The following is a 25,519-nucleotide window of genomic DNA, read 5'->3' on the forward strand; positions in this document are numbered from 1 at the left end:
GTTGCAGATCCATGTTTAATAACACCGACCAACCTCATGATTGTAATTGCTTTTCTGGATATGAAGCGAATGCTCATATTTGGATAAGAACATATGGAATATGCTCAATCTCGTCATATAAAAGGCGTATATAGTGGATTCCATCCTTAATTATCCAAAAAGAATATAAAACTCTTTGAAGTTCTATAGAACTTCTTGATACATAATCTGAACGAGTGAAGTTGACTTCAAACCTGTTTAAGAAAATTGATTTGGTATCAAGAAGGATTTGGAAAGGAGGGAAGTGATATTTTTACTCCTCAATTAATTTCCAACACTCTTTGGAATCTATATTTCTAGTAAGTAAATTGGAGCGTAATAAGCTAAATAAGGAGTGCGAGTATCGATTCTCGAAAAGAAATAATTGTCAAACTTTAAGACTGATTCAATTTGGCCATCAAAAGACCTTATATTGCTTATATGCTTTGAATTTTTTCCTTCATATAAATGAAAAAGAAGAAGCAGAAGATGTTATTATATCTTTTAAAACACAACTCGTATTTCTTACTTAAAGAAGAAAATAATTGATTGCAGCATATGAGGTGTGAAACTTCATCCCTGCTCACTCATAGCCTAACATAACAGGAGGATACATCGTTTGTCTTTTTGATATAAAAGATTATTTTAACAGGAGTAATATATATATATATAGATAAAAGTAGACTTTTTTTTTCAAATATTGTAAACATATGTCTTTTATTTATTCATTGAGCTTTTATTTATTTATTTATTTATCCGAAAAGTTAGATTTGCTTTTACTCCTGGTGAACTTCAATATTTTCTAATTTTTTCAAGTATTTATAAATTCGAAGATATATTTTCATCCATTCCATCTGGATTCTCCACACAATTCCAAAATCTACTACCCCTAAAAGAAAAAAAAAATCTACTCATTAATAGTCAATATCACCTTTTTCCCTTTGTTACAATCACTTGATCATCGTTATGACATTTCATTAATTCTCAGAACCGATCAAAAACCAAAAATTCTCATTGACTCATATTAATTATATGAGGTAATTGCAACCAACTGATCAATTTCTTTTGTCTACATGTGAAACAAAATCTTCATCCTAATCCTCAATAAAAAAAAATGTTCATCACTTCATTACATACATGGCAAATTCACATTTTGACACGTTAAAGTAAATAGAGGAATTATTACATTTTCACATATATAGATGAAAGAACACAATGACACTAATGTCATATGGGAATAGAAACAGCCTAAAAACAACTTTAAATGGACAATAATCCTAATAACTTACAAATAATCTACTCAAAATCAGTAACCAAAAGCAAATATGACCAAGAAGAAGCTTATTCCCAACAAAGAACCAATTAAGCCACCAAAAGCAATTGATGCAGCAGATGGAGACGGTGCAGGAGCAAAGGGCTGAACGATCACTGGCGAAGGAGGACTCGCAGCTGCAGGAGGAGGAGTGTTAGGCTTAATTGGTGAAGGAGTCGGGGCGAAAATCGGAGCAGGAGACGGAGAAGGAGAAGGAGAGGGAGGATTGGCCGCAACTGGTGATGGAGCATCGGTAGGATTGCCTCTTGGATGCAACACAACAATGATAAGCCTCTGACCCTTCTGGCAATTATCTGCATGACCACTGATGAAAAAGAATGGACCTGACCTGTTAAACTTGAACACTGATTCCCCATCTTTGAGAGCTAAAAAGGGGTTTTCCTTGTTGCAGTTGTAGTAATCATCTTTATCTACTTCGAGAACATCATCATAGCCTTTCTTGTATCTAAAAACTACAAGAAAAAAGAAAACATCATTAAAGGGCTAAAATTTTTGATGAAAAACCAAGATTTTGCATGCAGAAATATGTAGATGTCCAATGATTAATCATTAACAAGAAAAAAGGGTTTTAGTACTGAGGGTGTCATTGATCTGAAATCGGTTTCTTCCAGCCCATTGATTGTAATCTTCTTTGGGTTTTAAGACCCAACCATCTCTGCCACCAACATAGAAGGTGTAAGATTGAGATGCCGAGAGAAAAAATCCTAGAAAAGTCACCAAGAAAATGGTGAAGGCTATTCGTTGATCAAACTCCATAATTTTTAGAGGGATAGATATATTGAATATATTGGAAATTTGAGAAATATCTAAGTTTCTTTTAGTAGTGATCAATAGAATATGATCAAGTTGGCAAAGGAAATGAGCATTTTTCACTAGCAAAAACAAGAGAGAGATGGCTAAAGACTGAAGACTGGAGAGAAAAAGTGAGAAATTTTAGGATGAATTTAGGCAGTGAGAAATGAGAAAAGTGGGGTATTTATTATCAGCGTGAATGAGATTACCGTTGTATTATCAATTATGAGATGAAAATAAAATATGTGTGAGTCTTCAATGCAAAATTTGGCGTTACTATGAGTAAGCAATTTTTGGCAAGTGATTACATTTGGCATAATCTGAGAGATTTAACGGTCATAGGTAATTCAAAGCAAAGCTCCATTTTGAACCAATTTTTGAATGCTTTCCCAAGAAAGATAGAGAAATAAATCGGAACCAAAGCTGGACTTTTTAATTGTACCTTACTTTTTCAGAATCCAAGTGGTGTGATGGCCCAATTTACATATTTTTCGGATTAATTTCAATTTTGTGGCCCGTATTACTGTCTTAGAAGCATACACAAAAATGACAAAATGATTCAAATTAAAGTCCACAGTATAATTTCTTGATCATTGCTGGAACCTTAAATAGTTTTACCTTAGCCATCATGAAATGTGTCTGAAGAACATGAGCAAATAATAGGAATAGCACTTAGGTGGCAAGAAAAAAGGAATTGGAATTTCAAGTATCATAGTATGATGTTATGGTCCAAATTAGAGTGACCCTTCACAGGTTTTTTTTTGGGTTGGGTTTGCAACACATCTATGATAGAACATGTAATCAATTATCGGATTAGGCCATTAAGTTTTGTTGTAATAATTACAATGATTAACATTCGAAAAAGATATTATTATTTTTTATTTACTTTCCATTACTCCTGTCCAATAGGAAGATAGTCCCAAACTATATATATATATATAGGCTGGAAGTTAGGGTTTATAGTAGAAAAGATAATAAAAGGAAAAAGCAAAATATACATGAGTTGGACTTTTTACATGGACAAAAACACAAATAGATTTAGACTATGCCTTCCAATTAACCCTCGCTAATAAACTAAGCTAGTAAACTGACTTTAGTGAGGCAATTTGATATCGACAAAGTGGACAAATGTTCCTTACTCCAAGCCAATTCACTATGCAACTCCCATGATAAATATGCAAACATGGCATTCTTGTAGCTTCACAACCCTCTTCAAGTTTCTTCATACATGTCATATCATACAGTGGCTAGCTCCAGCTTCACAATCTTCAACCTTGACTTTCTCTAAAGCTTCAGCTGTTTCTTTGCTCGCAGGGCTTATTCTCAAGTCAGCTTCCATTGATTCTCTCATTGCCAAAAGGTGTCCTTCTCGCGTATTATCCACAATCACACCAATCGAGACAATCATCGGTAACACTTTTCTTGTTCTATTTTTGATTTTGCTAGCAATTTCATCTGCACAACTGAGATTTTTTGTATCATAGAAGGTTGTTAATGTGTTGGAACTCCTAATCTTGATAGCATCCTATGGATGATGTCCCAAGTCAAGTTGTTATATGATGATTTTTCACGACATTCCCAAAATTGATGACAAAAAGTTATGCTTCGCAGGTTTCTAGATAGATAATCAGGCATCATGTTTCTCTTATTCTTCTTCCTCCATTGCCATCACATATGTGAACTCAATTTTGAATTAAATGTAGAATTGATCGTAAGGTTTCAATTCAACTGGAGGGATGTTTAAGTAGCTACCTTCCCATGCATGGCACAAATCGTCAACTGGGATCTCTTGATCACACTCTTGATTAGTTTTTGAAAAGAATAAGAACTTAACTAAGAGAAATAAGGTTATTGCGCAACTTAAGCGTTTAAGGGTTTTAGTTATATTTATCTAAGTTTTAAACCAGTTTTCAAATTCTACAAGGATTAGGCTCTTAATCCCGGTAAAATAGGAACAAGATATTGTTTTTGAATCTTGTCTTGAATTTTATTAGGATAGTGATTAGTTTAAGAGTCAATCAAATCTTGGATGAATTTACAAATTGGGCTATTTAACATATATGAAGATATGATATCCCCTTACCGAGTTAAATTTCAAAGATGCTATGGTATCATTCGTCGCTACATTAACCAACGTTCATTCAACACGAGAGAAAAGTAGCAAAATATCTTTCTGCTTCTCAGCCACGTAAAAGTTAAAATCTTAGGAGTTGTCTAGGATGATCTAGGTAGTCTATTACTTTAAAATTTTCCATAAAATTTGCAAATATGCATGACTGGCAATTTTTCTTTTTTACTTTGGCATATCATTGAAAGTAGTTGCTTTGATTTTTAGAGGAGCAATAGAATTTTGGACCCAAAGATTAAAGTTCTTATGCTTCAAAGCATCTTCCAAGTCTTCCTACACTTCCCTCCAAGATGAAAATCAATACTTTTGTATAGGGTTATAATCGAATCGCATTGAATTTTTTACTGTTCAAGCTCCATTCTATTTAATATTTGATGGGTTTGAGCTCGATTTAAGAGCACAAAAATTTATTTAATTCTTTGATTTTTAATATTAAATTATCACTAATACATATGATATATAATAAATATATAATTTCATATAAATTATTAACAAATATTTTAAATAAAAATATAAAAAATTATTCAAATTGAATCCGACCTTAACGAGCTGAATATCTATAAGTTTGACTTCGATTAAATACCATAAATGAATCCTAATTCCTACTCGAAATATAACTCAAGTTTATTAAAAATCAAATTTGAATCAAATTCTTAACGAATTGAGATCGAATGCTTCATTAAAAGTACGGTTCATTTATAGTCCTGGTCTCGTATGCTAGCATTGACACTAATAAGGGACACAAAATCAATGTAGCCCAACTAGAAAATCAATTATTTGATAAAAAAAAAAAAGAAAATCAATTTCTTCATAAACCTTTGCGTTTTTTTTCCCTCACAAAATTGAGGGCGCCCGAAACAGAAAACTCTAAAATCTCTGAGTTGTCAAAATAAAAAGAAAAGAAATTAAAATTCCAAACTCCAAAATAGGCGCCAGGCGGTTTGTCGGTTACCGGAAACAAAAAAGTTATTTTGAAACACCCCAGAAACATTTGTAAGTTTTCAAAAAACGGAAAAAACAGACTATTTTAACCAAAATTGTCGCAGAAACATTCAAGATTTTGATCTCAATCTCCAATTTTCCATGTCTTTGAGCACTTTCAAGGAGACCCTTAAGCCCTGCAAAAACAACCCATCTGCATCATCTTCTTCTTCTTCATCTTTTTCTTCAATTTCCCACAATTTTGACTCTTCCATAAACCCTAGGAAACCCCCCAAATCTTCACTGTCTCAGCAGCTTTTGCGCCTTCAACACCAAGAGTCCACCTTCTATTTGCCTCGGACTCAGCTAAAAAGCCCAAAAACAGAGACCCTTTTGGGACCTGAAGCTGAAGATAATGATGATGAAGAAGAAGCGGTGGAGGAAAAAAAGCAAGATGGGATTTTTAGGCCAAAGATGGAGTCTTTTCAGTTTGATCATACTGGACCTTTTGAACCATTAGTTCTCTCTTTACCTGGTGAAATTTCTGTGGTTCAGGTGATTTGTGGATATCCCAGTATGTTAAAGCATTTCATACTGGCATTTTCCTTTTCGGTTTCTATGATTTCAATTTTTATAGCTTTTATAGAATGCGATGAAGATCAAAACCTGGCATGTAGCCCAGGGGAAAGGTTTCTCTCGTTTTTCGAGTAAAATAATGGTTTATGTAAATTCTTCATTTTTTTTCTAAAGATAATCAAAGAAGACTTCTAAATGTGCATTAGAAGAAGTAAATACATGTACTAAGATTAGTATTTGTTGTATTAAATTAGTTATATTGGAGATTAATTTGCTTACATCTGCTTGTTGTAAATGATAGTTTGACCTTGTCTTTTGTTTTAAGAGCTACTGCAACGTGTTAAAGTATATTTGTTTTATGTCGAGTGTTTTTAATTTCTACTTCCAATTTTATTTTGCACTAGTTTTCCTAATGAATTAGTTATTGGCTATTCTTTTGACGATTGATGATGGAGGACTAGTAATGAGTTGGTATTGTTTGTTGTAGTGTATAAAGAATGCTTTTCCTCCATGCTCATATAGTTTTAGTCTGTAGGATTAATCAACACGTGTGTGAATTTCCTATTAGCTAGAAGAATATGTCAGCGGTAAGAGGGATTTGATTTCCTCCACAACTGGGTGAAGTATTGGCAGATTTAGGGGTACTGTCTTCTATTTGGTGTTTGAACTTGAAGTCTTTGGAAAAGTTTTTTCTTTCTTTTTCTGAAACTGACATTTGAAAATTCTTCAAGTTCTGATTTTGGACATCTTCTGCTGTTACTTGAATTAGTTGGTTCCTGCTTCTTGTTTCTGTATGCCTTCCTTTTTTCTTATTACTATTCACTTTTTTGTTCCTTCACGAATTTTAAATTGTTGTAGTGACAGTCATCTACTTTTTCCCTACCCAACAAATTTGATATAGTGAGTCCCTCTTTGTGATGTTTCAGACCATTATGTATTCATTCTTGAGGCTTAATATAAGTGAAAAATGTTAATTTTTGTTACAGGTACCCCCATCTATTAATTGCAGACTCTTAGAACATCAGCGAGCTGGTGTTAAATTTTTATATAATTTATACAGGAACAATCATGGAGGTGTTTTGGGAGATGACATGTGAGTTTAAATTTTCTTTCCAGATATTTTCCTTGATTGAGTGGACTTTGAATTTTATTGCTGTGACTTCCAATTGAGACAATGTCTAATAGGACATTTTGTTTGCTCTTTCCTTTTTTGGTTTGCAGTTCTGTCGGTCATCACATCCTGTCTTTTTTTTTTTTTTAATTGGTTGGAAAAGGTAGAGAAGGACACAAGTATTTAAATAAGGTTAATTAGTATACAAGAAAAGCATATAAAGATGTAGAGACTAGTATCTTTTCCTTGTTCTGCTACAAATAAACCAAATTTTGCTTCTGCGTCCTCTCTCCTGCTCTGCATTGGTTAATTTGAAATGATTTTGCTGCACTAGACTTGGAAAAGGCTTATTGAGGAGTATTGTCTGATAATGCTTTATCCAACCTTCTCATTAAGAAGTCACCCCTTTTTACATTGTTTCTTTTTTGTTATTATTATAAAGTTTTCAGAATTGTCTGATGAAGAATATAGATTCTTAAGTTAGTACTGAATCATCACTTTCGTAAATCCCATTGAACTTACTAACTCAATCATCAAAGTTTGGTAAATCCCATTGAACTTAGTGTTACTCCTAATTATTTTCTAATATCATTTTCTTTTTCTGAGTCAAAAACTCTTGTTTATCAGGGGATTGGGCAAGACAATCCAGACAATTGCATTTTTGGCTGCTGTTTTTGGAAAGGACGAAGAAGCTGACAACTTAACATCATTGAGGGGAAATCAGCCTGAGAAGAATGACTGTGTTCTAATTGTTTGTCCGACATCTGTTATTCACAACTGGGAGAATGAATTTTCAAAGTGGGCACCGTTCTCTATCGCTGTTTATCATGGACCTAACCGTGATTTAATAATTGACAAACTAGAAGCTCGAGAAGTGGAGATATTGATAACTAGTTTTGACACCTACAGAATTCACGGTACTATATTGTCAAAAGTTCAATGGGAGATAGTGATTGTTGATGAGGCACACAGGCTAAAGAATGAGAAGTCAAAACTTTATAGAGCAATTTTAGAGATTAAAACCCAGAAACGATACGGTTTGACAGGAACAATCATGCAGAACAAACTAATGGAATTGTTCAATTTGTTTGAATGGGTAGTACCTGGTTGCTTAGGAACACGTGAACATTTCAGGGAGTTTTATGATGAACCTCTCAAGCATGGCCAAAGGTCAAGTGCTCCAGAAAGATTTATTAGAGTTGCTGATGATCGAAAACAGCACTTAGTGACAGTATTACGCAAGTATTTGTTGAGAAGGACCAAGGAGGAAACCATCGGGCATCTTATGATGGGAAAGGAAGATAATGTTGTATTCTGTGCCATGAGTGAGTTGCAGAAACGGGTATACCAGAGAATGTTACAGCTACCTGATATCCAGTGCCTTATTAATAAGGACCTTCCATGTAGCTGTGGTAGCCCTCTGAAACAAGTAGAGTGTTGCAAAAAGATAGTGCCCAATGGAGTCATTTGGCCATACCTTCACAGAGATAATCCAGATGGTTGTGATTCATGTCCTTTTTGCCTTGTTCTCCCTTGCCTTGTCAAGCTTCAGCAGGTAATTGATTTTCTTATTGTACCTTCAGATATTCTGCTTGTAAGGTGCTCTAAGACATTAGAGCTATTAAAAGAAACTGATCCCTTGCAAGGGCCAACTGTAGCTTTTTTACCTTTATTTCTCCGGTCGAATGCATTTTTTCATGGTCAATAGGATTCGAGGTGATGGTTGACTACCACCACTTACAGTTATATCTTATAATCACTTGAGTAAGGCCATGTGGCTACCGTTTTGCTTAAGATATGAATGTAAAATTTGGTTTAGGACAGAGTGTTTATCAATTAAGAACAAAAGTAGTGGTAGCTTCAGGATTGATCAAGTGAATTGAATGAAAGAAAGACCTCCCATCATACCAATGGTTTTTCCCCCCGATTTTTGCTGCTATATATATATATATATTATATATATATATTATATTTTATCTTTATTTAACACTTGTCTGATAGGTGAGTAATCACTTAGAGCTCATCAAACCAAATCCAAAGGACGATCCTGATAAACAAAGAAAAGATGCAGAGTTCGCTGCTGCAGTATTTGGTACAGACATTGATTTGGTGGGAGGACATACCCAGGATGAGAGTTTTATGGGTCTAAGTAATGTCAAACATTGTGGTAAGATGAGGGCTCTGGAAAAATTAATGTTCTCATGGCTTTCCCGGGGTGACAAGGTCCTACTTTTCAGTTACTCTGTCAGGTAGAAGTTTAAAGCTTTACATTTGATTAGCCTTTAATTCTTGTTTATGCATTTTTTCATAACTTTACTGCATGTAGACTATAGTTCCAGTTTCCCTTCTCAGGTGCCAAAAATTTGCATGTGCTGCTCAAAGTTTCCAGTGTATGCTTTACTGGCTCCTGGTCAAAAATTCCAAGGATCTTGAATGCTACTTGTATGCTGAAATAAACTTTAGCAAGTCGTTATCTTTTCTTCTTTTCTCAATTTTGTTGTTTTTTTGGGTTTCTTCTTCCTTATGGGGTGCCAATGGGATCGGGCACTGTTTTGGTTTAACGGATGGAACTTCACTCTGTTGTTTTGGAAAAGAAAAGAGAAAGCTACTCTGTGGTTGATGTTTTAAAATAATATATGGAAATCAGAATTTTACTTGGAAGCTATGTTATCTGTTAAGTTTTGGTCTTTATTGGTCTTAGAATAAATTAGTTGTACTTAAATGTTCTTGATATTTTGAAATAGGACTTGCAGGTAATGTCCCTGCAATGAATTGGCTCTTTGCACCATAATGGATGAAGAATCTACACTTGGCTCTAAACACTTCTAAGAGTTGAGACAGCTTGTCATTGCCCTCTTATTCTTTTAATGTTTTTCTTTTGAGCAGAATGCTGGACATACTTGAAAAGTTCCTTATACGCAAAGGCTGTTGCTTTTCAAGACTTGATGGATCTACTCCGACTGGAGTACGCCAGTCTCTTGTTGATGACTTCAACTCAAGTCCAAGCAAACAGGTTAGTTTTGACATTTGGAGTCAGTTTTGATACTGTGAGACTCAATTTTGTAATTTTACTTCTTAATTGCAGGTCTTCCTCATATCAACTCGAGCTGGTGGGCTTGGACTCAATCTTGTTAGTGCAAATCGTGTAGTGATCTTTGACCCAAATTGGAATCCTGCCCAGGATTTGCAGGCACAAGACAGGTCATTCCGTTATGGGCAGAAGCGGCATGTCATTGTTTTCCGTCTTCTTGCAGCCGGTTCTCTAGAGGAACTAGTTTACACCAGGCAGGTTTACAAGCAACAACTAGCAAATATTGCTGTTTCTGGGAAAATGGAGAAACGTTACTTTGATGGTGTGCAGGTACTGTTGCTGATTTTCTGATTCTGTGCACAGTTGTCTTCTTATATCATAGTCGTGATCATTAAGACTTGGGGTCCTTGATCCCACTTTTCAGGATTGCAGAGAATTTCAAGGAGAGCTGTTTGGTATCTGCAATTTGTTCCGCGACCTGTCTGATAAGCTTTTCACCAGTGAAATAATTGAATTGCATGAAAAGCAAGGAATAGAGCATGGAGATTGTGAGAGTTCAAAGCAGATTTTTACTGAACTTCAGAAGTGTTTTCTTCCACAGAAGGAATTAACTAATACGTCTGCGGAAGCATCTCAGAACAGCAAACCTAAAGATGCAAGTAAAGAACCGGTCGAACCAGTACTTGAAGACTTGGGTGAGTGTATTATTTGTCGACTTGGCTTTGAAAAGTTGAAGTACCTCTACTGATGCCATGCCCTCTTATGTTCCAGTAATATTCTTTTCCTTTAGTTTTTTCATTAGCAAAAGGTTTGTCAAAGTATCTATTAGAACGTAATAGGCTGGATCTAGTTTGTCACAGTGTAACTTATGCTGTAATATTCGGTTCAGGTATTGTATACGCTCACCGAAATGAAGATATTGTTAATTACGGACCCTGGATTCAAGGAGATAAAGAATTGGATACGAATTTAAAGGGCACTGTGCAACATTCACTCCTTCTTGTTGCCAGGAGGAGGAAATCAGAAGCAGTAGCAGGTAGCAAAAATACTATAGAAAATGCTGCTTCATCCAAGATGAGGAAAAAGAGCCAGTATAGCCTCCTTGCTCAGTTCATGGGTATGGAGGAAGTAGAATTCAGCAAGTGGTTACTTTCAGCGAATCCAGAAGAACGGGAGAAAGTCCTCCGGGACTATAAGAGGAGAAAGGATAAGATTCCAAATGGCTGATATCTTTCCTCATCAGGAAGGCAGAGTTTTTGTAATGCAAATTGTAACGCTTTGTGGATAGATTTCTGTCTCCGTCGCTCTGGCAGTCTTTTCAGGCCAAATTGACTGTGGCCATATTCTGGCCTTCTGGCCTCATCGTAACATAGTGTAAGCGTCAATCTGTCTGTAGTTAGCAAATATGTTGTTTGTCCATAGATCTTTCCCAAACTATGGAAGTCGGTTGCTGTCATTTGGGACTTTAGCCGTGAGTCGCTGTATGCATTTGTTTACTGACGTCTGGGTTAATTCTCTTGATCCGTTAATCTTCTTGGAAGTTTTTTTAGAGCATACTAATTGATGCACTTGGAAGACAAGGTTGAAACTCCCTCTCTCACTTGGAACTTTTTTTTTTTGGGGGCATTTTTATATCAACAATGCACTCAAAAACCGGCCTGGACTTTTGGTTTGTTTGTTTGTAGAGGAAATGGTGCTTTCATGCACAACCAATGGTGCCATCTAGCCTGTTTGTTAGGAGCAAATTGAATATGCCACGCCAGCGGATTTATTTATTTAGCACTTCATTCTTCATTCTTATATAAGATTTCGATTGAATTCAATTCTTTTTTTTTCCCCCTTGAAATAGTAAAATTATATGTTGGAAACAATTTAGATAAAGAAAATTCATTTCTAGTGGTTGTGGATGTTAATCTATTTTAACCATTAGTATAGTACTAAAGGGTAAATTTGATTACTATCTTGTTTATACAGGTCTATTTCAATCTGCCTAACTGGGAAAATATGTTGCTTTTGTCAAGAAGTCAATTGACTTTTACTGACTAAACAAACCTAATCTCCAGAGCATACTCCAAAATATGGGAAACTATGTTGCTGGATGCCACAAAATATGTGTGAAGATTGACTACTCATATATATGGTCTTATATTGACCTATTACTCTGAATTCTTTTTTACCCTTTTGGTAGCACTGTTCCATCCTCTGTATAGCAGGTTCATAAACCCTCCTTAGAGATTTAGATACCTGAAGATCATGAACAAAAATGATGATGACAATTTCGATAGAGTTGGAGAATCAAATCCCCCGCACTCAATTTCGTGCCAGAACGCAAACTTCACAATATCATAGCATGCATACATCACTTCGAAGTCCAAAATACGTTAATCAGAAGGGAATTAATGGTGGAAGAAATATGAGACGCGCATCTAAGGTCAATAGGGCAGACCCAGCTGATGAAGCTTAATAGCAGCAGCAAAGAGATAGTGGTAGCATTCAGCCTGGCAAAGCATTAACGATTAGAGAATAGGAAGAAATGTTCAAACTTCAAAGTACAAATTGAGAGTATTCAGTGACGTTAAATGCACGTTATTCCTGCAGTAGCCCTAATTGAAAATGCAGAACTAGAATTTATCAGAGAATGGGAAGAAATGTTGTTCAAAGGAAAAAGTACAACAAATTACAAGTGCCAAATGCAGTTGAGTACAAGCCAGAAGTGAAAATTACTACCACACAGTCCTAATGGAAAATGCAGAACCAAAATAGCATTGAAGTCGAAATATTGTGGTTCTATACAACTTAGAATCAAAAACTGGAACATTGGTGAAAACAAGTGAAAGCCAGTTTGCACCTTGGCTAGATGGCCTGTTAATGATTCATCAAGTATGTCCGTCTAATCAAAGAAGAATACTAAATGAAGAAATAAGTATAGTTTGTTATATAAACCTGGGTTTTGGCACTAATCCAGGTGTCTCCCCATATGAACACACCATGCCTGCGAACGAGTACTGCAGTTGACTTTGGATAACCTCTGATCTACAGGACCAGAACGTTAAACTCTGTTAAGATTCTGCAATTGCAACCTATGCAAATAAAACTTCTATTGTACTATAAATCTGCCACCGTTCTCTAGATAATCTAAAATATTTGCTGAACTAGAAATTTGCTAGCAGAGGATACCGCTTTAGTAAGTGACTCCACAAGCTTCCTCTCACTGGGAGCATTCTCAATTATTGGCACAACAAGCTCGTCATGGTAACCATGCCCTTGAATACCCTTTATCATCTCCATGTTTCTGATCTGTATCCCAACAATTCCTGATGTACAATCAACAGAACCAAATTTAAGATAATAAGAAGGCAAGGTCGATGCAGTTGTCTTTCAATTGGAAATGTTTTGGGAGAAAGAAAATTACGTGGAACTCGTTCGACAAAGAATTAATCATTGTCACAAGGCAAGCATCCAATCCATGACTGTGAATCACAGCTCCTGCATTACACATTTCATAAACCTATAGAACACAAGAAGTCAGGGTAACATACATGCAAAAATGGCGAGTCAGGAAGATGTCGAGGATAATTAAAATGTATCGGGATAACAACAAATGAGCAAGCTTAGAACTGATGTACCTTGAGAAATAGAGGAGCACAGTCAGTACATTTTGGAGGGTTGTTAGGATATGACTTGGTAGGAGGTGGAGAAAAAATAGATCCACTAGAAGAAAGAACATACATGTCCTCTGGCGACATCCTATCCTTCTGTACACCTACGATACATTATATCGTATTAGCAGAAAACAGGAGGGAGAAGGCAGCAGTCAGAGACAGAAGAAGGGAGAGAAAACCTGAAGGAGACATGACTATGAATTGATTCTGTTTGGAGACATTATGCTCATGGACTTTCACGGTTACACTACCTCCAGTACCTGAAAGCCATCCAAGTTTATAAAATTGCATAGATAGTTCTGACACTAAAGCCTTTGTTTGCTTCAAAGAGTTGCTTTGAACTCTTGGCCAATATGCAGCTTCAAACGCGTCTGCTGGTATTTCAAACACTTCCGCCTGTGGAGAACTCATGCTGGCTTCTCTGCAATGGACATTGATGTTGATTCAGCTTCTCAAGTTTCAATCAAAATGCTACTATATCCACAAGAAGCATATTCAATGCAGTTTTATGTACTAGACTAACCATGGTTCAAAGTCGCGGTCGCGGTTGCGGTCGCAGCTTGGACCGTTCCACATCGGTCTCGGCATATCGGTCGCGGTCTCGGCGAGACGCGAATTTTTGAAATATTTAACATTCTAAAAATTGTAAAAAATATGATAAACAAAAATAATTAAAAAATTTGTAAAAATAATAAAAATTCGAGTTGATTCGGGATGACTCGGAGTGACTTGGTAAGACTCGGCCGTTTCAACCCTTCACGGTGACGTCTCGGCGAGTCACGTATCTTGGTATCATTTCGTCGCGGTCTCGTCTCGAACTAGGCCGAGACGGTGACGACTCGGTCTATGTCTCGACCGAGTCGCCGAACCATGAGACTAACTGCATATTTCATGCCTATTTGGCTATGAAATCATTTTCACATTTGCAAGAACCTGAAACAAAACTTCTGTTTCTTTTTTTCTTTTTTCCATCTATAACAAGTTTGCAAGGGCCGGTGCAATAGCAATCCAGAAAGTTTATATGATTAGGAATGTTAAAACAACCTAAAATAAGCAATTTTGGTCACATTCTCATTGACCTCGAGGGCCAATAAAACCAGATAGATTTTCCTACATGGACAGCCATATATAATTTGGCTAATTCAAACGTCACAACCATATACTCGTTACAGAAAACAAAGATAGTTACATAAATTTATCCCACAATAAGTCACTAAATCGCTCCAAGCTTTTCAAAGAAAACTCTATAACATCATCCACTAATTAACTTTTTGTAGAACATTAGCCTGATCTAGCCAAAAGATTTGAACTTGCAATAAGTTGTCATAAAAAATTTAAAAAAAAGGGACACCTCTGTGAAGAATGAAGATAGCAGGATTTGAGGAGGTAATAGATAGTAAAATGTGATATGCGTAGAGAATATATGAAGGTTTAAACACGTATTGCGCAAGACTGAAAAAATATGTTGAGGGAAACCAGAAGATGGGAAAGCTGTGAAGTCTAGATAACCAAGCCAGAATTTTTTTTTGCACATCAAGGATGGCCATTATTGTTCCAAGAAATGTCTAAATGCAATGACCAAATAGCTAATCAAGATACTATAAAGCTCCAATTCCATGCAATATTCAATGTTCCTTGAAGATTAGATTTTGACTTGACGTTACAAACAATTTATTCTAATCTTTGAGCTTTTTTATGCGAATTTAAAAAGACAAGATTACACTTTTCTTTCTTTCTTCTTCCTTTTTTTTTTTTTTTTTTTTTGGGGTGTTGGGGGGGGGGGGGAACGGTTTGAATTTGCAATGGCTATCTCGTTGTGTATGCATGCACCAGATTCATAAACTTGTCTAACCCATAATTCACTCCTACCAATTAACCAGGCATGCAAATAGACAAATGGTCATTCATTCAGTCGTCAAATTCACATGTAAAAAGTTAGCATTTTTCTTCGAGTATGTGGGAAATGTTAAAATTAATAAACATGCTTATGTTCTCCATATCAATGGTTAGCTTCACCTAGCAGGAATTTTTACTACTTACATCATAATATAGACCAAGTGCCGTGTACCTGTGGTAGCCCTCTGAAACAAAGTAGAATGTTGCAAAAAGATAGTGCCCAATGGAGTCATTTGGCCATACCTTCACAGAGATAACCCAGATGGTTGTGATTCATGTCCTTTTTGCCTTGTTCTCCCTTGCGTTGTCAAGCTTCAGCAGGTAATTGATTTTCTTATTGTACCTTCAGATATTCTGCTTGTAAGGTGCTCTAAGACATTTGAGTTATTAAAAGAAACTGATCCATTACAAGGGCCAACTGTAGCTTTCCCAGACAGTCGTTTCACTTATGATATGAATATACAGATTGGTTTAGGATAGAGTGTTCATCAATTAATAACAAAAGTAGTGGTAGCTTCAGGATTTATCAAGTGAATTGAATAATAGAAAAACCTCCCATCGTACCCATGTTTTTTTTCCCAGACGTTTGCTTAATATATATATATAGACTATTATATATAATATAATAGAAGGTCCTACTTTTCAGTTACTCTGTCAGGTAGAAGTTTAAAGCTTCACATTTTATTAGCCTCTAATTCTTGTTTACACATTTTTTCATAACTTGACTGCATCTAGACTATAGTGCCAAAAATTCGCACGTGCTCCTCAAAGTTTCCAGTGTATGCTTTACTGGCTCCTGGTCAAAAATTCCAAGGATCTTGAATGCTACTTGTATGCTGAAATAAACTTTAGCAAGTCGTTATCTTTTCTTCTTTTCTCAATTTTGTTGTTTTTTTGGGTTTCTTCTTCCTTATGGGGTGCTCAATGGGATCGGGCACTGTTTTGGTTTAACGGATGGAACTTCACTCTGTTGTTTTGGAAAAGAAAAGAGAAAGCTACTCTGTGGTTGATGTTTTAAAATAATATATGGAAATCAGAATTTTACTTGGAAGCTATGTTATCTGTTAAGTTTTGGTCTTTATTGGTCTTAGAATAAATTAGTTGTACTTAAATGTTCTTGATATTTTGAAATAGGACTTGCAGTAATGTCCCTGCAATGAATTGGCTCTTTGCACCATAATGGATGAAGAATCTACACTTGGCTCTAAACACTTCTAAGAGTTGAGACAGCTTGTCATTGCCCTCTTATTCTTTTAATGTTTTTCTTTTGAGCAGAATGCTGGACATACTTGAAAAGTTCCTTATACGCAAAGGCTGTTGCTTTTCAAGACTTGATGGATCTACTCCGACTGGAGTACGCCAGTCTCTTGTTGATGACTTCAACTCAAGTCCAAGCAAACAGGTTAGTTTTGACATTTGGAGTCAGTTTTGATACTGTGAGACTCAATTTTGTAATTTGACATCTTAATTGCAGGTCTTCCTCATATCAACTCGAGCTGGTGGGCTTGGACTCAATCTTGTTAGTGCAAATCGTGTAGTGATCTTTGACCCAAATCGGAATCCTGCCCAGGATTTGCAGGCACAAGACAGGTCATTCCGTTATGGGCAGAAGCGGCATGCCGTTGTTTTCCGTCTTCTTGCAGCCGGTTCTCTAGAGGAACTAGTTTACACCAGGCAGGTTTACAAGCAACAATTAGCAAATATTGCTGTTTCCGGGAAAATGGCGAAACGTTATTTTGATGGCGTGCAGGTACTGTTGCTGTTTTTCTGATTCTGTGCACAGTTGTCTTCTTATATCATAGTTGTGATCGTTAAGACTTGGGGGTCCTTGATCCCTCTTTTCAGGATTGCAGAGAATTTCAAGGAGAGCTGTTTGGCGTCTGCAATTTGTTCCGCGACCTGTCCGATAAGCTTTTCACCTGTGAAATAATTGGAATTGCATGAAAAGCAAGCAATAGAGCATGGAGATTGTGAGAGTTCAAAGCAGATTTTTAGTGAACTTCAGAAGTGTTTTCTTCCACAGAAGGAATTAACAAATACGTCTGTGGAAGCATCTCAGAACAGCAAACCTAAAGATGCAAGTAAAGAAACAGTCGAACCAGTACTTGAAGACTTGGGTGAGTGTATTATTGTCGACTTGGCTTTGAAAAGTTTCTCCTCCAGTTTTTTCATTAGCAAAAATGCTATAGAAAATGCTGCCTCATCCAAGATGAGGAAAAAGAGCCTGTATAGCCTCCTTGCTCAGTTCATGGGTATGGAGGAAGTAGAATTCAGCAAGTGGTTGCTTTCAGCGAATCCAGAAGAACGGGAGAAAGTGCTCCGGGACTATAAGAGGATAAAGGACAAGATTCCAAATGGATTATATCTCTCCTCATCAGGAAGGCAGAGTTTTTGTAATGTAAATTGTCCATAGATCAATAAATCTTTCCCAAAATATGGAAGTCGGTTGCTGTAATTTCTTCATTTGGGACTTTAGCCGTGAGTCGCTGTATGCATTTGTTTACTGACGTCTGGGTTAATTCTCTTGATCCGTTAATCTTCTTGGTAGTTTTTTCAGAGCATACTAATTGATGCACTTGGAAGACAAGGTTGAAACTCTCTCTCTCTCTTACAAAAACATATACATATACCTTCTAGTGCGAAATTCAGTGATATCTTCTTCCAAAAAAAATTAAGGAAACTGAAGTTTCTGGTGTTCAGTTTATATAGCACCGTAAGTGTTAAATTTTCAATCCTATCATTACAATTCTATGATTTTATGACACAAAATTGCAAACTCCGGTCTAATGCTGGTAGGATTGCTAATGTAGAATGTTATTTGGAGCATTGCACTCTCGCGATTTATGTCTATTGGACCATATATGTTTTGATACTTGGGAGTCCTGGATTAGACCTAATTCTATATCTGTGGAGCTTATCTTGGGCTCCTCCTGTTGTGTTGTGGATGGAAATTATACAGCCAAATGCTTTCGTGATGCTTCCATGGGAATTTATATTCTTGCCCCTTTTGATTCTGTTATCAAGCTGATTTATTTCCATCAATTCTTTCAGAAGATAATGGTAATTTCTTTCACCGGAGACTAGGGATCAATGGAAGATACATGCTGCTACATTGCTTTGTTCAAGAAAGAAACAAAGCTTTTCTTTTTTTCTTACTAGATTACAAGTGTAGTAGTAACTTTACCCAAATACATGAATGTTGCCACGAAAACAAAAAGTTGGTTTGGTCCTACCTCAACAAACGTCTATAGATTCAATTATTTCAATGGTACCCACAAACCGTGTGGTCCAACTTGGAAGTCTTTGCTTGGAGCAGTACTTTTCTAGTTTTCCAACTTGGAAGGAAATTTCGTTTTGGAAAAACATGAAATGAAAGATAAGTAATGGATTCCGTGCTTTGTGACGCTAGCTTTTGAATGTTGCCCATCTCTGGCTGCAAAAAATATATAGTTCAACTATTCAACTTCAACCAAAGCACTTCACCTTCATCTGTTAAAGAGTTTCACTGAATATGGCTGAAGCTGCACTCAGTTGTGTTAGTGTGATCTTGAATAAGATACTTCCACTTGCTGCCGACGAGGTCAGCCGGGTATGGGGTGTAAAGAAAGACCTTGAGAAGCTTGCCAAGAACGTAGAGATGATGGAAGCTTTGATTTTTGATGCTAAATGCAAGCAACCAACAAGCAAAGCCGTGCAGCTCTGGCTCAAAAGGCTCCAGTCCATAGCACGTCATGCTGAGATCGTGTTGGATGACTTCGGATATGAAGTTCTGCGGCAGAAGGTCGAGAATCGGAAGCGCGACAAGGTACGCAACTTCTTTTCTTCCTCAAATCCTATTTCCTTTCGTTTAGAGATGGCTAACAACATCAAGAATGTTAGCGCATCTCTAGAGGAAGCTTACAGAGAAGCAAATCAAATAGGGCTTCATCCAGCTCAACTACCCATGACATCTGCTGATCACAAAGAGGATCGGTTGACTGTTCCTTTTCTGGACGAGTCAGAAATGGTGGGAAGGGAAGTTGAGGTATCTCAAGTTGTGAGCATGTTAATTAGCTCAGATTATAAGAAGGATTTACCTGTCATCTCAATAGTTGGGATGGGTGGCCAGGGTAAAACAACCCTTGCACAGCTGGTGCTAAAAAATGAGAGTGTAACGAAGCATTTTGATAAAAAAATATGGGTTTGCGTGTCTGATGATTTCAAAGTGGAGAGGCTGTTGAACGAGATGCTTCAATCCCTCGGGGAAAAGAATGCTGAGACGACAAACAAGGAAGCATTGGTGAGGAAGCTTCAAGAAAATCTGAAAGGTAAAAGTTGCTTGCTTGTGCTTGATGATATTTGGAATGACGATCGAGAGAAATGGGATCACATGAGGATATGTCTGTTGGCAATAGGGGGTGCTCCAGGAAGCAAAATATTGGCTACCACACGTAGTGATGAGGTAGCCTCAGCAATGCAAACATCTGGTGTGCATCATCTAGACATCCTCTCAGATGATCATAGCTGGATGTTGTTTGAAAAACTAGCTTTTGCAGATGGTGGTGCAAGAAGGACTCAAGATCTGGTGGACATTGGCAGAAGGATACTGAAAAAGTGCGGCAGCGTGCCATTAGCGATCAAAGCGATTGGAGGTTTGTTGTATTCCAAAAAGAATGCCTCGGAATGGTTGACGATTGAGAAGACCAATATTGCAAATGGAGTCATTTCTGTCCTGAAGCTGAGTTACGAGAACTTACCTTCATGGTCAGTGAAACAATGCTTTGCAAGTTGTTCCATTTTTCCGAAGGACGCTCGCATGGAAAAACACAGCTTGATACAGATTTGGATGGCCCAGGGATTTATTAATGATGCCAAGGGAGGAGGTCATTTGCAAATGGAGGATATAGGCAGTGACTATTTCAACGTATTGCTTCGGAGTTCTTTGTTGCAAGCTGCTCCTGAGTACGGAATCGAGTTCTGCCGGATGCACGACCTTGTGCATGATCTTTCACTGCAAGTGTCAAATAATTGTTTCTTAAATACAGAGGATGGCATGGTGGTCAATCATGATGATGAAGTTATGCATTTGACCATCATTCGGAGTCGAGGGAAGGTGTTAAAGAAGATCAAAGGGATTCCTCCAAATTTGCAAACGCTTTATTATCTTGGGGACGGTGGTATTATGCTCAAAGATATTTTGGAAAGGTCTAGATACCTTTCTGTATTAAAAGTAGACTGCTACGATGTTACTCATCTCCCGAATGCAGTGGGTGATATGAAACATTTAAGACATCTTGATATCAGTGAAACTGTAATCACCGCTCTGCCAGATTCGATCACAAAGCTCTACAATTTGATGACCTTGAAAATACGTTACTTGGAAGAGATACCTAAGAAGTTTAGCAATTTAATTAACTTGAGGCATATCGAGTTTTCCAAGGTTCTTCGGGGTCGGTCCCAATGTTTGTTCCCTGGGATTGGGCAGTTGGCTAATCTTCGGACGTTGCCCCACTTCGTGGTAAGCCAAGCCAAGGGATGTCAACTTGAGGAGTTGGAACACTTGCGCAACCTCGGAGGCGAGTTAAGAATATTTGGACTTGAGAATGTGAGCAATTTTGAATCCGCAGCAAAAGCAAATTTGTCCGAAAAATCAAGCATTCAAAGTTTAGAATTTTCATGTAATGGCACGAAAGAAGATTGCGACGACAACAATATCAACGGTGTCATGAAAGGTCTCCAACCTCACCCAGACTTGAAAAGTTTAGCCATTAATGGTTTCGAAGGTTCAAGGTTTCCGTCGTGGATGGTGGCAAAGGATCACTTGACGGTACTTCGGAATTTGGTGCACCTCACGTTGAGAGGATTGGGTAAGTGTGAACAAGTACCACCACTAGGGGACTTGCCTTGTCTCGAGTCCTTAAAGATGGTCTTCTTACACAATGTGAAGCGCATTGGGGCTGAATTCTATGGTCTCGATATAAATGCAAGGAGCAGCACTTGTAGTAGAGAGGTGAAAGCAGTCCCTCTGTTTCCGAAACTATCGCGTTTTGTGCTGTGGGGCATGGGAAGTCTAGAGGAGTGGTCAGATGCAATGGTTCCCTCGGATTCTTCTTCATCAATTAAGTTATTCCCTAATCTCCGGGACTTGACAATTTCCGATCTCCCCAAGTTGGCTGTTTTACCGGATATGGAGAACTTAACATCTCTTGCGAAGTTAGAGATACGGGAATGCGGAAGTTTGGCTTGCCTAAGGAATTTGAACAGCCTTACATCTCTTGAATCCTTGTACTTAAGTGACTGCCCTGCTTTATTAGATGCTTCTCTGGATATGAAAAACCCCCAATCCCTACGTACTCTACGCATCTCAGGATGTGATAAGTTGAGGGTCGTTTCTGATGACCCTGGTTCTTGGCCAAGTATGGTTCTCCACCATCTGGCCAACCTCAGATGGTTGGGACTCGGTGGCTTCTCTGACGACCTTGATCATTTCCCGTGGCCACACTCCATCACCAATCTCGTCTCTCTGGAGAGTCTTGAATTGCGTGGATGGCCAAAAATTACGTCTCTCCCAGACCAAATTCAGCATCTCTCTACCTTGAGAAGGCTAGAGATAAGGGAGTTTGAGGGGTTGGAAGTTCTTCCAGAGTGGATGGGTAGGCTTCGGAATCTTCGAGAATTGGTGATTCGTGATTGCTCTAACCTCAGACAATTGCCGAAGCAATACGACACCTCACCAATTTAAATCATCTACTTATCGACATCTGTCCTCTTTTAGCAGAGAGATGCACCAAAGGAAGTGGCGCAGAGTGGCCCAAGATTGCACATATTTGCCTTTGTATCGGTAGGAGACTATGAAAGTTTACTCTCTCTCTCCCTCTTTTTTTTTTTTTTTTTTTTTGGAGTGGTGAACACTGCTATCGACTGGCCGAAATATAGACATGCGCATGTATTTTAAAAGAAAAATTACAAATGACTAGGAACTGAATGAAAATTTTGTTTTCAAAGTGTCCAACTATAGGTATTTCCCTTGAGCCAAAAGTAGCATTGCAAGCGTTGTCAGTCATTCTGGATTCCAGAAATTTTTTATAGGCTGCGTTTGGATTGATGAATTTGGATCTGAAGAAGGTTTTGATAAGGATGGAAGATTTAAAATCCTTTGTAATCCAATCTATCTTGTTTGGAAAAGAAAACGATTTGACTAGAGTATTTCAAATTCATTTTTGAAATTCGCTGTTTCGATTAATTAATCTCTACCAGAAATTTCAAATCCTTCTCTATTAAAGAAAGACAATAATGTTATATTTGATAAATTTATAGAAATATTTGTTATAGTGGCTCATATTTTGCATATTTAGGATGTCTAATCAAACAATGTATTTATAGCAAAAATGTTTTGAAATTTCTCTGATTAATAACACAAGAAATTTTTCGCTGCTAAATTCTACAATTTGTCACTGCTACAGTTGAGGTCTAAACTTCGAACTAAGTATCCTTTCAAATGAAAATCTCATATTTCTAACATCACACCTGAATCCCATAAGCTCATGTACATGGATGGCCTTTGGCAGAGAATACTTTGCAGTGAAGTTGGGGAAAAAAAAAAAAAAAAGAGAACTACCGAGAGCAATTCAATGAGTTTTCAGAAGCCATCATCTTCACTGCAAAATGCGAAACATGCAGCCCACCTACACTCTGCCATAAGTTTGGACAGGAATCAAGAAAAGAACCAATTCATTCTTTTTCTTATTTTGTTTCTATTTTGAAATTATAGGCAGCCAAACAATTGTATTGAAAATATAACTATTGCACACTTCGTTTTGGCCAATAAGAAACAGCAAAAATCCTGTATCAGCACCAAAAGAGAAAAAAAAAAAAAAACAATTTCCATCAAAAACTGCAGAGGGCTGCACATGCACCCTAAGCATAGTTAGTGAACAATGTACTGAAAGGAAAATCGAGCGAGGAAAAGAAAGGAACAAGTCCATAGTCTGCAAATGACTGCTTTTAACCTGTCCTAATCATTTGAGAAGAATCTTAGACATTAGAAATAAGAAAAGCTCTAAGTTTTCCCGCTTTAGCAAGTCACTTGCCTTATAGTCGAGGAAAGCAAGAGATTTGATGTTTTGAAAAACACATGACATTGCTAGAAGTTCTTACTGGCATTCAAATTCCCAGCAAGAAAGAATTATAGTTTAACCTAGATTCAGAACTAACCTATCAAGAACTTCAGACTCAAATTCTGAAGTTTAGGCATAAAATGGGATCAGTTTGCAAGAAATAGATAGACTCCAAGATTACCAATATCAATAATTTGTTTTTCATTTTGTAACAAAACATACTCATTCATCCCATGTAATTCATCTTCAGCCCGCAAAGATTGAATCTTGAGCTGCATTTGACGTATAATCAGTAACTGAATTTTGATATTTTAAGCAGCATAAAATCAACTAAAATGTTAGGATTTTACCTCCCCTGTCACACGAAAATAATTTCCCCTCCTAAGTTTGATAAGAAAACGAATCACATTATACCATATCAATTTTGACTGCTGCTGTCCAGTCCAGTTGCAAAATCACCGAAGAAGTTTAGCTAAAAATTAAGGCATAAAGCTAATTTCAGCCAAAAAAAAAAAAGAAAAAGAAAAGGAAGAAGAATGAGAAAACAAATACAAAAGTAAAAGTTAAATCAAGCACGCATAAATGATTCAAAACAACAAATCATAAAATCTCGAAGAGAAAGCACAAAATTTGGAGATAAAAAAAAAAAAAAAAGACAAAGAAACCCTAATCACCAAAAATCTCACTTGTAGCTCAAAAATTACAATCAAGAAGAAGCACTTCAAATACGACGCCGTCATGAACAAACAAACATCAAGAGCCTTATTCACAGAAATTGGTTGATTAGAGACACCCTAATCACCAAATACGGAGAAGAAAAAAGACACCATGAGAATAATGAGGAATTACCATTCTCTAAGCTGAGACGACTGAAGAGTAGTAGTAAATTTCATAGAGTGCATGATATAGAAATATGAGTGTAGAGACAGTTGGCGCTCGACTTCTCTTCTTCACAGTTCACGGAGGAGTGAGAGGGTGACTCAGTCGTGATCGAGGAGGAGTGAATTGCTTTGGGGACAGAGTTTGCGATAGGAATGATAGTGGATTTCAAAGGACGCCATTAGTGGACGGAATTGAATTTCCTTGATTAGACTTAGGCGCCTGTACTCAAATACGTCCAAAATGTGGGTGAATTTTAAATCGTTCCCTTAAAAAAAAACTATGGCTGTCTTTAAATTTTAAAACATTATTCAACTTTGCTTGTTTTCTCTGATTATGGTTTGCGAGACACGGATTGGTCTTATGGATGTCGATCCTACGGATGATATAAAAATTGTTGTCTTCCATGGTATGAACATCAGCCTATTTTCCAAAAAAAACAAAAACAAAGGCGGCAAAACTCATAATTTTGCTTGAGGCATTTTTCTCATATCATTAGCTACTTCCTAATCATCATCCTGAGTCTTGAAACTGGCTTAGCGCTAGGCGTAATAGTTGGTTCCCATGGATTTTTCTCAAGATTATAGGTGCGCTCCACAATCGAACTAGAAAAAGCCTGCATGCAAGAATCAAATGACATCATCATTTAGCATATAGCAGATGCATGAAAAACTATCACCCGAAGGATACCTGCCTTACTACTACTGGTACTTGGTTCTGTTGTCTCAACAAAACCCTATAGGGGAAACAAAAGAAGCACATATTAACTACAAGAAACACACAAAACAAAGAATCAAGAAGGCAAATTCTCTCCTTGGCAAGTCAACAGCAAATAATGCTGTGCAGTCACTTTTACTTGGCTTTCCTGTTTTGCATGTCTACTCCTCTACCCCTTCTTATGCGAAGGGAAGAAAAGAGCATTAACTTGATAAGATGCACCACCAAAGAATTTCATCAAATGGTGACAAGGAACAATTAATAATGGTACCACTTTATTTGTTACAGCTGGACCTGGATAACATCCTTCATTTCAGGAAGCTCCAAATTAAGCCTTCTCAGTTGGTTTACTGGAAGCT

General features: G+C 37.1%; 5 protein-coding genes across 5 annotated transcripts; 3 read left to right on the forward strand and 2 right to left on the reverse strand.

The window, feature by feature from the left end:
* Positions 1-1,324: 1,324 nt before the first annotated feature.
* Positions 1,325-3,551, reverse strand: LOC113771778 (early nodulin-like protein 1). The gene is made up of 3 exons (XM_027316339.1): positions 3,386-3,551; positions 1,927-2,085; positions 1,325-1,803 (listed from the first exon to the last, which is right to left on the reverse strand). The coding sequence occupies exons 1-3, from the start codon at positions 3,549-3,551 to the stop codon at positions 1,325-1,327; spliced, it is 804 nt and encodes a 267-aa protein (XP_027172140.1).
* Positions 3,552-5,288: 1,737 nt separating this feature from the next.
* On the forward strand, positions 5,289-11,500 carry LOC113772449 (switch 2-like). The gene is made up of 8 exons (XM_027317043.1): positions 5,289-5,747; positions 6,755-6,861; positions 7,507-8,434; positions 8,881-9,128; positions 9,766-9,892; positions 9,965-10,240; positions 10,335-10,605; positions 10,800-11,500. The coding sequence occupies exons 1-8, from the start codon at positions 5,355-5,357 to the stop codon at positions 11,135-11,137; spliced, it is 2,688 nt and encodes an 895-aa protein (XP_027172844.1). The 5' UTR covers positions 5,289-5,354; the 3' UTR covers positions 11,138-11,500.
* Positions 11,501-12,342: 842 nt separating this feature from the next.
* Positions 12,343-13,983, reverse strand: LOC113771779 (probable bifunctional methylthioribulose-1-phosphate dehydratase/enolase-phosphatase E1). Its single transcript, XM_027316340.1, has 6 exons — positions 13,752-13,983; positions 13,537-13,673; positions 13,323-13,418; positions 13,088-13,207; positions 12,854-12,943; positions 12,343-12,408 (listed from the first exon to the last, which is right to left on the reverse strand). The coding sequence occupies exons 1-6, from the start codon at positions 13,981-13,983 to the stop codon at positions 12,343-12,345; spliced, it is 741 nt and encodes a 246-aa protein (XP_027172141.1).
* Positions 13,984-16,103: 2,120 nt separating this feature from the next.
* On the forward strand, positions 16,104-18,016 carry LOC113772395 (switch 2-like). Its single transcript, XM_027316987.1, has 4 exons — positions 16,104-16,126; positions 16,744-16,870; positions 16,943-17,218; positions 17,314-18,016. Exons 2-4 carry the CDS (start codon positions 16,745-16,747, stop codon positions 17,410-17,412), a joined length of 501 nt encoding a protein of 166 aa, XP_027172788.1. The 5' UTR covers positions 16,104-16,126; position 16,744; the 3' UTR covers positions 17,413-18,016.
* A 963-nt stretch (positions 18,017-18,979) lies between these two features.
* LOC113771780 (putative disease resistance protein RGA3) lies at positions 18,980-25,030 on the forward strand. The gene is made up of 3 exons (XM_027316341.1): positions 18,980-22,126; positions 22,911-22,915; positions 24,922-25,030. Exons 1-3 carry the CDS (start codon positions 18,980-18,982, stop codon positions 25,028-25,030), a joined length of 3,261 nt encoding a protein of 1,086 aa, XP_027172142.1.
* Positions 25,031-25,519: the final 489 nt, after the last annotated feature.

The sequence above is a fragment of the Coffea eugenioides genome, chromosome 5, assembly GCF_003713205.1.
Source record: "Coffea eugenioides isolate CCC68of chromosome 5, Ceug_1.0, whole genome shotgun sequence".
Classification (NCBI taxonomy): Eukaryota; Viridiplantae; Streptophyta; class Magnoliopsida; order Gentianales; family Rubiaceae; genus Coffea; species Coffea eugenioides.